At 41.6% G+C, this 15,000-nt stretch overlaps 1 protein-coding gene across 2 annotated transcripts in view; it reads left to right on the forward strand.

Annotated features, from left to right (window-relative positions):
- Positions 1 to 15,000, forward strand: part of gabrg3 (gamma-aminobutyric acid type A receptor subunit gamma3) — a 49,754-nt gene that overhangs the window by 1,561 nt on the left and 33,193 nt on the right. For both annotated transcript variants that reach the window (XR_003832133.1, XM_029429521.1), the window contains exon 3: positions 12,788 to 12,855. Coding sequence is in view for 1 of the 2 variants with exons in the window: in XM_029429521.1 (XP_029285381.1) it covers positions 12,788 to 12,855 (68 nt within the window). In the remaining variant the exon portion in view is untranslated. The remainder of the gene's footprint in view (positions 1 to 12,787; positions 12,856 to 15,000) is intronic.

Here is a 15,000-nt window from a genome sequence, read left to right on the forward strand (position 1 = left end):
CAGTACATTGTTAACTAAACAAATAAAGAAATATAAATGTATTTGGTATAAAGTTTATATCATATGATGCTACTGAGTTATGTTGTCAGTCCCTCCTAATTACCTAAAACTGGTTTATATAATTATTATTATCATCTTTGTAAAGCGCCTTTCAAAGCTAAAAACAATCTCAAGGCGCTAAAATGCAGGATAACAACAAAAACAACAGACTTTACGGAAAGGCTTTTGTACGTGTACATACTTACACGTGACAAATGTTAAATTGTGCTGTTTAAAATCATAAACCAGCCGTTGATATCATATAACGGTCGTTTCTGACCCACGTCATATAAAACCTTTATTTACGGGTTTAAAAAAACAAATAAAAAATGGAGGATTACAAAACGTTTTTGAGGAACACCTGGAATATGACATGCTGGAAGTTTTATAAAGTCGTGTTTGTTTCATGAAGGACAAATTCACTGTTTTTTCAGCTGTTTGCTTCGTGCTGACCTCCAGCAGCAAAGGTCAAGATGTAGCTCATCTGCATATCCTCATGAATATAAATTACATTTAGAGGTGGAAACTTTGAGTGCAGGAGAGAGATGAGGAGTTTTTTAATTCAGACTCTTGTCAGAGTTGCTGTGTGAGGATCTGAGGATGTGTTGTTAGCCGGTCCTGTAGAGGCAGGACTCCATGTTGTTCTTCTTCTTCTGGTTTGTGAGGAATGAGTACAGATATTAGATGTTTCTGACACTTGGTTGTATTTTTTCTCACCATCGAGCTGATGACGAGTTGTTTGCAGAGCACCTGAATTCTAACGTGTTTCAGAAGACGTGTGACCCCGTGTTGTACTGTAGTCCTGAATGTGTGTACCGCCTCAGACATGATCCAGAGCGGACGCAACGACCACCAGACTCATGACTCCATACAATCCACCATACACGAAACGCTTTTCTTTATCAAATCAAAGAAACCTTCTATATTTCTGAGGTTTGATATAAACATAACCACAACGATGTAATTTAATATTAATATAATTTAACATGTGAGTCATTTGTCACTGTCTTGCAGTGTTTGCGGAAACACTGATTTAAAAAGAAGAAGTTGTTCTCACTTCACCAAAGTTCCCTTTAACGCTCATTAGCATCCGTATTGCTTACTCCAGCTGTTACTATGGATACCAAGCCAGGTAAGCTCTGTTGTTCTTCAGAGAGGTGACGGATATTACCGGCACACAGGAAGTCACCAAGGGGCCTGTGCCCCCATGTGGATCAGTGATGAATGTAGTAAAGCAGCGAGGAATGTAGTAAAGCAGCGATGAATATAGTAAAGCTGTGATGAATGTAGTAAAGCAGTGATGAATGTAGTAAAGCTGTGATGAATGCAGTGATGAATGCAGTAAAGCAGTGATGAATGCAGCGATGAATGCAGTAAAGCAGCGAGGAATGTAGTAAAGCAGCGATGAATATAGTAAAGCTGTGATGAATGTAGTAAAGCTGTGATGAATGTAGTAAAGCTGTGATGAATGCAGTAAAGTAGCGATGAATGTAGTAAAGCAGTGATGAATGTAGTAAAGCAGTGATGAATGCAGTGATGAATGTAGTAAAGCAGTGATGAATGTAGTAAAGCAGTAAAGCAGTGATGAATGTAGTAAAGCAGTAATGAATGCAGTGATGAATGTAGTAAAGCAGTGATGAATGTAGTAAAGCAGTGATGAATGCAGTGATGAATGTAGTAAAGCTGTGATGAATGCAGTAAAGTAGCGATGAATGTAGTAAAGCAGTGATGAATGTAGTAAAGCAGTGATGAATGTAGTAAAGCAGTGATGAATGCAGTGATGAATGTAGTAAAGCTGTGATGAATGCAGTAAAGTAGCGATGAATGTAGTAAAGCAGTGATGAATGTAGTAAAGCAGTGATGAATGTAGTAAAGCTGTGATGAATGCAGTAAAGTAGCGATGAATGTAGTAAAGCAGCGATGAATGTAGTAAAGCAGCGATGAATGTAGTAAAGCAGCGATGAATGTAGTAAAGCAGCGATGAATGTAGTAAAGCAGTGTTGAATGCAGTAAAGCAGTGATGAATGCAGCGATTGTAGTAAAGCAGCGATGAATGCAGTAAAGCAGCGATGAATGCAGTAAAGCAGCGATGAATGCAGTAAAGCAGCGATGAATGCAGTAAAGCTGCGATGAATGCAGTAAAGCAGCGATGAATGCAGTAAAGCAGCGATGAATGTAGTAAAGCAGCGATGAATGTAGTAAAGCAGCGATGAATGTAGTAAAGCAGTGTTGAATGCAGTAAAGCAGTGATGAATGCAGCGATTGTAGTAAAGCAGCGATGAATGCAGTAAAGCAGCGATGAATGTAGTAAAGCAGCGATGAATGTAGTAAAGCAGCGATGAATGTAGTAAAGCAGCGATGAATGTAGTAAAGCAGTGTTGAATGCAGTAAAGCAGTGATGAATGCAGCGATTGTAGTAAAGCAGCGATGAATGCAGTAAAGCAGCGATGAATGCAGTAAAGCAGCGATGAATGCAGTAAAGCAGCGATGAATGTAGTAAAGCAGCGATGAATGTAGTAAAGCAGCGATGAATGTAGTAAAGCAGTGTTGAATGCAGTAAAGCAGCGATGAATGCAGTAAAGCAGCGATGAATGCAGTAAAGTCAGCGATGAATGCAGTAAAGCAGCGATGAATGCAGTAAAGCTGCGATGAATGCAGTAAAGCAGCGATGAATGCAGTAAAGCAGCGATGAATGTAGTAAAGCAGTGATGAATGCAGTAAAGCAGTGATGAATATAGTAAAGCAGTGATGAATGCAGTAAAGCAGTGATGAATATAGTAAAGCAGTGATGAATGCAGTAAAGCAGTGATGAATATAGTAAAGCAGTGATGAATGCAGTAAAGCAGTGATGAATATAGTAAAGCAGCGATGAATGCAGTAAAGCTGCGATGAATGCAGTAAAGCAGCGATGAATATAGTAAAGCAGTGATGAATGCAGTAAAGCAGTGATGAATGCAGTAAAGCAGTGATGAATATAGTAAAGCAGCGATGAATGCAGTAAAGCAGCGATGAATGTAGTAAAGCAGCGATGAATGTAGTAAAGCAGTGTTGAATATAGTAAAGCTGCGATGAATGCAGTAAAGCAGCGATGAATATAGTAAAGCAGTGATGAATGCAGTAAAGCAGCGATGAATATAGTAAAGCAGTGATGAATGCAGTAAAGCAGTGATGAATGCAGTAAAGCAGTGATGAATATAGTAAAGCAGCGATGAATGCAGTAAAGCAGCGATGAATGTAGTAAAGCAGCGATGAATGTAGTAAAGCAGTGTTGAATATAGTAAAGCTGCGATGAATGCAGTAAAGCAGCGATGAATATAGTAAAGCTGCGATGAATGCAGTAAAGCAGCGATGAATATAGTAAAGCAGTGATGAATGCAGTAAAGCAGTGATGAATATAGTAAAGCAGTGATGAATATAGTAAAGCAGCGATGAATGCAGTAAAGCAGCGATGAATGTAGTAAAGCAGTGATGAATGTAGTAAAGCAGTGATGAATGCAGTAAAGCTGCGATGAATGCAGTAAAGCAGCGATGAATGCAGTAAAGCAGTGATGAATGCAGTAAAGCTGCGATGAATGCAGTAAAGCAGTGATGAATGCAGTAAAGCAGTGATGAATATAGTAAAGCAGCGATGAATGTAGTAAAGCAGTGATGAATGCAGTAAAGCAGCGATGAATGTAGTAAAGCTGTGAAAAGAAAAGGATTTTCACATTTTACGGATGTTGTCCATGCTACACTGTTCAAGTGTCTGAGTAATAAACACAGTGAAATTTTTCACAAAGCCACTTTAGGGACTACCAGATTCACTATTTTTACACACACACACACACACACATTCCCATTGTATTGACTCATCCCTGGCTGACTAAATGAACTTGTTTGGATCATTTCAAAGTCGCCGTGATAAATATTATATCGGCAATTAGCTTTTTTTCCTTTTACTTCCCCTCGACCATAAAGCACAGATAAGTAAATTATAAAGTAATGTTTTGTGATGCTGGCCCTTTGATGGCAGATGGTGCACTAAAAATCATTTGACCTTGTCTTCTTGAGCATTAATGAATGTGACTCTTAAAAACGTGTGGTGGTTAAACATCAAGGGGAGGGGGGGTGAAGTGACACTTGTGCTGTGATGTTGAGAGACGGTCCACACTGAGGGTGAAGCTCTTATTTGCTGAGCACTTCCTGTTTCTCCGCTCTTTGCACCTTGTCTATTGTCCAAATGGTTTGTGTTAATCTAACGTTAGCACACTTTCAACGTCGCCCTCTGCAGGACGAATCTGAAGTTGTAGCCTTGACTACTTTCTAACATTAAGCTTTAACGTCCAGCAGCGGACTAGCTGTTAGCTCACATCCTTTCCCCCCTTGTGTTGTTAGAGGACGGATGCAGAGGTCAGGGGATTTAGTGGAGGCCTAGCAACACAATAAAAATTGTATGATTAATAGGCTGAGAACACACTACGTCATATTTGAGTGTATTCCTGTACACAAGCTCTTCACAAACACTGCTTTTAACAGCCTAGTGCTTCCGTCATTGTAGAATGTCAATCCAATTTGTCTCACTCCTGACTTACATTATTGCCCTGCAAAAAAGAAATGCTGAAAACTTGTTTTGCAGACAGATGGTCAATGAAATGTGGTGACAAATATGTTGCATTTCCTGTGACGGCTTCACATAAAAGCATTCAACCTGTTTGTTCCATGTGAATTAGTATCAGTGGGAAATGTTAGCACTTGAACTTAATACGGCTGAAATGGCGTTTAACACTGCGTCAGACGTAGATCATTTAACTTCAGCACAGTGTTGGTCTATAGAGAGGTAATTACTCAATGTAAATACATTAAATGGATATTGCTGATAAAATGCTGGGTTTTTATGTCATGAACATCTGAAGGATTAGAGTTTTACACGGGAAAGTGTTAAAGTGTGTGTCGCTCTCTGACGGACTTGGATAAAATCCCCTTATAATTACAGTGACAGCTGTGTTTCTCTCTCTATTGTGCATAATGTCAAGGCAAGAGCAGTTAAACCGTCACCGTAACATAAAAGAACGGCACCTTCTCACTCAGGAACATGACGGAGGCTTTTCAGCCGACCATCAGCGAGCAAAGTTGGTTCTGAAAGATGTCAGGAAGCGTCAGACTCAGCAGATGACAGTGACAGATTGATGAGGCATACTCATTGTTCGTTTACTTCACAGTAATTAATCAGAGCTGTCGGGGGGGGGGCAAACAGAAAAACTTCACAATCATATGAGGTGTCTGAGCGCCAAGGGAAGATTCATGCACCAGTTTGATATTTAGCGGTTGGATGAGCGTGTTTTAAGCATGTCGATGAATCTGTAACACCTTTCATACTGCTCTGATCTATTTCTCGTTAAATACATTAGTGAGTATGTCTGGCTTCTGTTATTGGTGCCATGTGCTATTTATAAGCAGGATATCCCCACAAAGGGTTTACATGCAGTTGGTTGGGGAGTTTTTATTTAAGGTCCATTTGAGTCATATCTGACCAGGATACAGTGTCGAGCTCGAGAAGGCGTTCAATCCTGTATGTGTGTCATTATAAAGAACTTTGCATTTACGCTCCGAACAGATGCATGTAAAACACACTTCAGCTGAAGCCTTTAAATAAAGTCAACTTCACAGCTGCTACGCGGCGGCTCCTCGCTGTCACCACTCTGCACGTTTTGTAAGCTTTGCAAACTGTTATTGGTTTGTGTTGCAAACAGTAAAACCAACCGAGACACATTCTGAAGGGTCTATCACGTGTCTGCAGGATGCTATAGCAGCACACATGTCGACGTCCAGAATGATTCCGTATGTGAACAGTCGATGTGTTGGACTCTTAATACTTGCTGATGCTTTTCACACATTGAACAGTGACAGGCTGCCGCACACTGCCCCCCCCCCTCCCCCCCTGTTTGTGAAACTTCAGGTCTTCTGCACTACATTCCTTACTTACACCAGCTACTTACTGGGTGACAGATGATCGGCCGCGCTACAGTTCGCCCGAGGGAGTCGATCTGTTCTGCTTTTTGAATATTTCCGAGCCTTTGGCATTTCTTGTGGTAATGAGCCTGGACAGCGAGAGGAGAAGCTGAAGTCATTATTCTGCAGCTCAGAGGGGCTGAGACTTTTCCACATGTAGTTGTGTCATCGGACGTCCTGCTGGTTTATGTGATTAATGAGTCGACAGAAATGTGCAGCCGTGACTCGATGTGTGGAGCGATGAGGAAGACTCGTAGTTTAAAGAGGTAGACGATGATAAAGGGAAAGGAAGTAACATAACATATATTAGATATAATTAGATATTTTATTCTCTAATTTGTATGGAAGCTAGTAAGTCAAAATTAAAAGACAGTATATCTCATTGTTTTAGTTACTCAGACAATATTATGAAATAAAATAAATAAAACATATATCATAATTCTGACCTAATAACTCATAATATTGATTTAGTATGACATTTAATCTGTTAACGTTTGGCAGATATGGGCTTCAATAGTTTAGTGCAGGTCGATGAAGTCTCTTCATATGTATTATAAATGACTAAATGTTTTAATTAATAACTGACTTATGACTTATGATATAATCATATTTAGTTACTTTTTTCCAGCTTTATTGTTATCAAGCTGGAAATCTTCATTACAGTCCGTTACATTAAACCTCAATTTGGTTATTTTATGGGATTTATCTGAATTATTTACTCCATCAAATGATTTTGATCCATATTGTGATGCTGATTTCAGCAGCGTTCAGCCTTCTCTCCGTGCAGTGCAGGAAACACCACCGCCCTGTTGGGGCTGCTGAGGAGGAAGTATTGAAAATCAAAGATGGATTATCTTCCTGCTCGTGAAGCCACTCAGAGAGGACGAGGTGGGAGATCCAAAGCCACTCAGGATAACATGCGGGCCAGCAGAGGTCAGAGGAATGGATCCGTTTCATGACTCGCATGAAGTTTCAGTCCTTTGCAAAGCGAGCGGGCCCCTCGGGAGGGACGCAAAGAATCTGCGTCTGCTGCTTTTCTTTTGTTACACGCAGACAAAAGTCTTACAGAATACAAACTTCTCGACGCGTCAGTTCTAAATGTTTCTGCTCTTTATCGTATTATCTGTCTGTTTCTTGTCTTCCTTTATAACTCAGTTTCTGTGAATAAAGGCGACAGGCTGTCGTGGCCCGACGAGCACATTTTCTAATTTTACATTTACATAAAAAGGCAAATATCCAGCCGCGGTCACACGTTCATGTTCGCCATAAATATCCCCGTCAGTATGTCAGACAAAGAGACGAAGCTGATGTACATCCATGCATCGGGGGGGGGGGGGGGAGATGTCTCCAAGTACTCGTTCACAGAGCAGGTTCTAACCTCCCAGAGAGAGTTCAGTCTCAGTCTGTTATTTAAAACTGACACCTCCTTGTATGATCATGTGAGGAGCTCCTGCTCTGACAGACAACACAACCGCTAATTCATTTATATTACTTTCCGGGCCGGACTGCTGCTAAGTAGGACGGTTCAGAATTATAGCCTGCAACACAATTATCTCTGTATAATGAGGAAAGTAATGTACTGCAGCTTCATTGTTAAAGGTGCACATTTCCTCAGTGCTTTTCAAAGCGGGGACATGATTAACAACTGAACTACCTATTATTTCAATTCTTTTACTGCCCACACCTCAGGGTCTATCTGTGTCGCAGGACAAAGGCAGCGCTGCAGTATAAAGCTCCTCTGACTCTATCGCTGTCCAACTATTAGATAATTAACGATTCCAGAAAGTTAGTAGCGTTTGTTAAACCCACAGGACTTTTTCCCTCGAGCTCCATCAACACGGCTAAAACCTGTAATGTGTCACCTGCAGAACTAATATCATTCCCATCAGCCTCAGCTGTCCTGCTTACTGCGAATGTTAATGCTAACACGCTAAACTGAGATGGAGAAATGTGACATGTTAGCATGCTAATGTTAGCATTTAGCACAGATCCGCTGCAGACTAAGTTTGTTCAAACACGAATCCTGTGAAAGAGTCTTAAATATGCGCTTCTTACAAGCTAACGTGCTAATGTTGCACATGCAGAACAGGGGCAGCGTTGTTCTCGTATTACAGGGCAGCTAGCTTTAGCAGTGTTTTGTTTTGTTCGGACGTTAGCCTGTTTGGATGCTAACTACACTTCACCAGTGTTGCCAACTCCTCAGTAAGAAAAGTTACCTTTTGTCTGTCCTAAAAGTCGCTAAATGACGTCATCGCCTAATTTGCATAATTGCTCATTTGCATGTAATTGTAATGGGAATAGGATAAGAATAACGTCGTGGGAGTGTGTAAAAGAAATACCCTAAATATGTTTAGAACTACAAACAAACTTTCTTCTGTTGATTCTTGGTTGTTTTTTATTTTGCCATTGAAAGACGGCGTCACTTCTCAAAATAAAAAGTCGCTAGATTTAGTGAGAAAGTCGGCAAGTTGGCAACACTGCACTTCCCAGACCTGCTGTGATTGGACACATGCTGTTTGGAGATCGTGTTAAGCGACGTGTCGACAACCAATCGGGTCTATTTTCCGCACGATGTTGCTCAGTCAGTAATCACGATGTGGAGAATTGTTGTGATTACGGTTTAGTTTCTCTGTAGATTTGAGTGCTTCCTGCTGGTCATGTCTCTATAGCTGTACAGCTGGACATGAAGTCACAAAGTCGTCTGAGACATTTATGATTTTAAAGTCCTAATATAAACAGAAACACAATGTAAAGAGCATAAGAAAATAATACATTCAAATATAATCTGTGCACGATGATGGAAATGCTCTGTGTATTTTTATAACATCCTTGTGCGTCCACTCCAGCGACCTCCACGTTTATCTTTCATTGCACTGTATGAACGTCTGAACATAAATTACTAATGCAAATGAGCCGAGTTCATAGGAGACAGAGTCCTGCAGCGGTGCAACGTCATGTAAGGAAGTATGTGCTGTAGATCAAATCAAATGTATTTATATATAGAGCCCAATATCACAAATTATACATTTGTCTCAGTGTTTACAGACTACAGGATACAACACCCTCTGTCCTTACACCCTCTGTCCTTAGACCCTCTGTCCTCAGACCCTCTGTCCTTATACCCTCTGTCCTTACACCCTCTGTCCTCAGACCCTCTGTCCTTATACCCTCTGTCCTTAGACCCTCTGTCCTCAGACCCTCTGTCCTTAGACCCTCTGTCCTCAGACCCTCTGTCCTTATACCCTCTGTCCTTACACCCTCTGTCCTCAGACCCTCTGTCCTTAGACCCTCTGTCCTTAGACCCTCTGTCCTTAGACCCTCTGTCCTCAGACCCTCTGTCCTCAGACCCTCTGTCCTTAGACCCTCTGTCTTTATACCCTCTGTCCTTACACCCTCTGTCCTTAGACCCTCTGTCCTCAGACCCTCTGTCCTTAGACCCTCTGTCCTTAGACCCTCTGTCTTTATACCCTCTGTCCTTAGACCCTCTGTCCTCAGACCCTCTGTCCTTACACCCTCTGTCCTTAGACCCTCTGTCCTTACACCCTCTGTCCTTAGACCCTCTGTCCTCAGACCCTCTGTCCTCAGACCCTCTGTCCTCAGACTCTCTGTCCTTAGACCCTCTGTCCTTAGACCGTCTGTCTTTAGACCCTGTCCTCAGACCCTCTGTCCTTATACCCTCTGTCCTTATACCCTCTGTCCTTACACCCTCTGTCCTTAGACCCTCTGTCTTTAGACCCTCTGTCCTTAGACCCTCTGTCCTCAGACCCTCTGTCCTCAGAACCTCTGTCCTCAGACCGTCTGTCCTTAGACCCTCTGTCCTTAGACCCTCTGTCCTCAGACCCTCTGTCTTTAGACCTCTGTCCTTAGACCCTCTGTCTTTAGACCTCTGTCTTTAGACCCTCTGTCCTTAGACCCTCTGTCTTTAGACCTCTGTCTTTAGACCCTCTGTCCTTAGACCCTCTGTCCTTACACCCTCTGTCTTTAGACCCTCGCATCGCACAAGGAAAAACTTCCTAAAAGAAACCCCATAATTAAAGGGGAAAATGGAAGAAACCTCAGGGAGAGACTGAGGAGGGATCCCTCTCCCAGGACGGACAGACGTGCAATAGTCGTGTGTACAGGATAAACAACATAGTACATTGAGAACTGAGTACATGACCCCTGAGATCACACGTCTACATTACACCAAACCTTTTCTTTGGGTACAGCTGATATGAACCAGTTTATCTGTCCAATGGGATCAGAAAAACATGGAGTTTCTTCTTCTCTCTGTCAGAGAACTTACTTTGCATGCATATGAATTCACTGTTTGGGAAAGAAGACGATGTCAGGAGATGTGTTGAGGTCCAACCAGTCTCAGTTCGTTATGAATCCACAATCTTTTCTCTAAACATAAAGTAGTTTTATTCATGGTTCCCCCCCAGAAATATACTCTTTGACATGTTGATGGTGTCTTTGTTTCTGGTACGACTCTTGATGACGGTCTGTGTTTGAGCAGACATTATGGTCTGCAGAGAGTTCTGTTGGTGACCCCTGAGTATTGAATGTAAAGGATTTGATATCTCATCATCTACAGACGCTAAACTCATGACCGAAAGAACGAGATCACGGGTACAAGCGGCCGAGATGTGTTTTCTCAGGCGGGTGGCGTCTCCCTTAGAGATAGGGTGAGAAGCTCAGCCATCAGGAGAGACTCGGAGTAGAGCCGCTGCTCCTTTACGTTGAAAGGAGCCAGTTGAGGTGGTTCGGCATCTAGTAAGGAGCCACCTGGGCGCCTTCCCTAGGGAGGTGTTCCAGGCACGTCCAGCTGGGAGAAGACCCCGGGGAAGACCCAGGACTCGGTGGAGAGATTATATCTCCTCACTGGGAACGCCTCAGGATCCCCCAGTCAGAGCTGGAGGATGTGGCCCGGAGAAGGGAAGTTTGGGGTTCCTTACTGGAGCTGCTGCCCCCGCGACCCGATCTCGGATCAGAGGTAGACGACGGATGGATGGATATCAGACGCTAAACAAGCACTGATCCGTAAGGATTGTAAGACTTCAGCTCACTGAAGCTGGACTGTGTTCCCAGGAGAAACAGATGAAGCCTCATGGTATAATTCACACTCTGGTTTTATTGCATGTATGTAGTTAGGGTTAGGGTTTCACAACATCAAGTCAAACGTCATATATGTCGTTTTAGAAGTTGCTGGCAAACAACCTGTTCTGTAGTTCAGGAAGTGTTGAAGTGTTTGTTCCATATGATGCTTATGTGGAATACGACGGGTGCTGATTATACCCAAGTCGATTGTTCTTATTGTTGGATCCAGTAGGTCTGTGCAGTCTGCTCACCAGGTGCTGTGTAATTATGACTGTAGTGCCTCAGCAGGGACCCTCCACAAGTGTCCTCCGCTGTGCCATCGGTTAGCACGTGAACTGAGCGCTGGAACGGAGACTGGCAGCTGGAGAACTCCTCGCTGTGGACTTAATTGGCCGAGACAAAAAGACTCCTAAGACGGGTAATGTGAAATGATGGGGGAGCTCTCTGCTATGTAAATGTGAACGCTCATGGCGGCAGTTTGTCACAGCTGTCACTCAGCCGCTTTAAAGGTTCAGGCTTTAAATGACAGTTTCACTCATGAGGAGAGCCGGGGTGTTCCTGGACTGTGTGTGTGTGTGTGTGTGGGTGTGTGTGTCAGCTGTTGCCTTGGTAACCCTCCCTTTCCACACATAGCTTTGCTCTTTATGATTTAACATTTAGATTTTGCATGATCTTTTATTTTTATTATCTTTTGCGTCTGAGATGCATGAAGTTGTTTTTGTCTTAACTCCTCGGACATTGTTGGAGACGGATATAAATATTATTTTAATGCGTTGTAAACCCTTGAAGGGAATTTCTTCAAGTTTGGCAAAAATGTCCACGTGCACTCAAAGATGAACTGATGAAAGATGAAGGTCACTGTGACAATTTGACACCAATGTTTCTTTCATGCATTCTTCAAAAACTGTTTCCTATATTACCCACAATGCAACTCCTAACTAACTCCCCACCCCCAGAAGTAAACTCCGACACCTGTTAGCGCACTACGATGCGTTAAATCAGTGAAGTTCCTCTTTTAAAACTTCACTTCATCATACTTCTTATACAAACAATGGAAACTTCAGCTCTACGGAGCGTTTTAGCCTCTTTCAGCTCGTTGTTTTGGTTCCTTATTTGTCCCTTAAAGTGATTAAATTACGAGTGAAGGATCCCAACAAGGCTGTGGTGAAGACTCTGTGTCGATCGTGTGTGTCCCATTCTGCTGCTGATGAAGACTTGGCTGTTTTAATTTGTGGGATTATCTTCTGCCTTCAGGTTAGATAGGAACTATTGGAATTCGGGAGAGAGCGCCACAGCGTTTCATCTCGCTCCAATCAGGGAAAGAAGCGGCGCCGGTTTATCAGTTAATTGCATTCATCTGGTTCCCAAGTGTAACTCACTTCTTAATTAGTTGGCTGCAGTGAAACCAGTGGGATTGGGAACCAGCGGACCTCCCTGCACCTCCTCTGATAGTCTCCGTGGAGCAGTCAGGAGCCTCAGGATGTCCTCATGTCTGGACCTGTTGCTCGCATCATTTGAATGCATGGAGGTGTTTTATGACAGCAGTTTGTGTAATGAAGACTAATGTGTGATCATTATTAAGCAGCACTTTGCCTCTCTGTGAGTCACATATCAGCCAGGTGTGGAGTCTAAATTACAGTTTTGATCAATAATTACTTTTCTCTTTTTATCCTCTCCACAGTTAAACCAATTGTTATAGACGTCGGCATCTTTGTGAACAGCATCGGACCGGTGTCATCAATAAATATGGTAAGTTTAAATACAGTTCGTACTAGTTTACACAAATACACAACTCTGCATCTGACCGCAAAGTCTGGCACACAGTTGCACTTCACTGGTATTTTTGTCTGACCTTGAAATGTGTGTGAGGAGAGTGTGTGTGTGTGTGTGTGTGTGTGTGTGTGTGTGTGTGTGTGTGTGTGTGTGTGTGTGTGTGTGTGTGTGTGTGTGTGTGTGTGTGTGTGTGTGTGTGTGTGGAGAGTCGCAGCCAAGTGGCTAAGACGGTGCGTGGCAGGATGTTGTTTTTTTAGTCGTGGTGAGAATAGACGTCCAAGGATAAAGTTTGTTTTCAGCACAGCATTAATTCTTCTTAACAAATACCCTCAGACACATCTGCTGCACATGGTGTGGAAACTTCTCCCCTATATATATATATATATATATATATATATATATATATATATATATATATATATCTGAGGGGATTTGTTAAGAAGAATTGATGTTTTATATATATAATATATGTTATATTTATATGTTATATATATATATAATATTATATATATATTATATATATATAGATATATATTATATTATATATAATTAATATATATAATATGTTTTATATATATATATATATGCTGTTAAATATATATTATGTTATATATATAATATATATAATTATAATATATTATTATTATAATTATATTATATAATATATATATAATATAATATATATATATATATATATATATATATATTTTTTTTTTTTTATTATCTATATTTTTATATATATATATATATATATATAATATTTTAAATTATAAATTACGTTATAATATATATATAATATATATATATTATAATATATATATGTATGTATGTATTATAATATATACTGTATATATAATTCTAATATTCCGTTCCTGGAATATTCAGATTAGCAAACAAACATTCAGTGCTACTACAGGCAAACACTCAACACATCGTCTGTGTGACAAGCTCATTTTAAGCCCCATTGTGAGAGAAGAATTCCTCTACAGTATCAGCTGTCATACTTGTATTGTTTCTAATTACAATGCAGCGTATAATTCTGGGTGTCATGACTTTGCCAGGAGACAGACGGTGATTTATTCCCTTCGCTTTAGGAATAAACGCAGAATAAATTATGTCATTTTCACGTCAAATGTAGAAGTGTCGAAGAGAGAAGTGTTGAGTGAAGAAATGGACTTATTAATGTCCATTAGTCCACTAAAGCTCTGCAGCAGCTCAGCTTTTCATTCTTCAGAAATGATCTCTGTACTTTGTTCTGTAAGAAATGGAGACATCACTTGATGCTGAAAGTGCTTCAATCCATCCATTCTTTAATCCACGTCGCAGCACTTACTGAGAGAACATGTGCGCAGGGAGTCCAGGACGTCTTCAGACGTGCCACAAACCCAAACCTGCACTTCTCACTCATCTTAGTATCATGTTCTGTTCATAAATACAAATGAAGTCACTTCTAAATCACACGAGGTCCCAGCTGATAACAGTCCTGTGTGATTTAGAAGTGACCCCCACACACACACACACACACACACACACACACACACACACACGTCTGTGTTTCGGGCGGTGCATTTGTACGATAAGCAAAGTCTGTATGTTGCACTCTCATGCCGCGCTGCTGCTGCTGGTGTTTTGGGACACGCGCTTCATTCCTCAGCACCCGTGTTGCTAACTCGTTGTTAGCGTAATTGTTGCTAACACTGTAGCCGCTGTTTCCCACTGGATTCAATGTGTCATGTTAGCAAACCAGAGTGTATGAAGTGCTGCATACAGATGATGCAGACATGGTAGCAACATGTCTTTGTGCCCCCGGCTGCACACACACATCCTGAATGTGAAACCTGCGCTGCAGCTTTATCTTCTCTTTAGACGCCGTGAGGACGAAGCTCCCCACGAATGATCCATTCAGAGGAAACAATAAGCCCAGCTATGGTTTAACAGGCAATAAAAGATTTGTTAAGTTGGAGAAGGCAGCCTCTTTGCAATTATAAAGAAGCTATTCTTGTACTTGTGGGTCATGCAGTGTCCAAGGCAACCTGCTGTAATCCAGGAATTCCTGCCAAACCAGAAGTCGGTGCCAGCGGGTCCCTGAAGCTGCTCCCAGCTGTGGAGAGAGCCGCCCGC

This window comes from Cottoperca gobio, chromosome 4 (assembly GCF_900634415.1).
Source record: "Cottoperca gobio chromosome 4, fCotGob3.1, whole genome shotgun sequence".
NCBI lineage: Eukaryota > Metazoa > Chordata > Actinopteri > Perciformes > Bovichtidae > Cottoperca > Cottoperca gobio.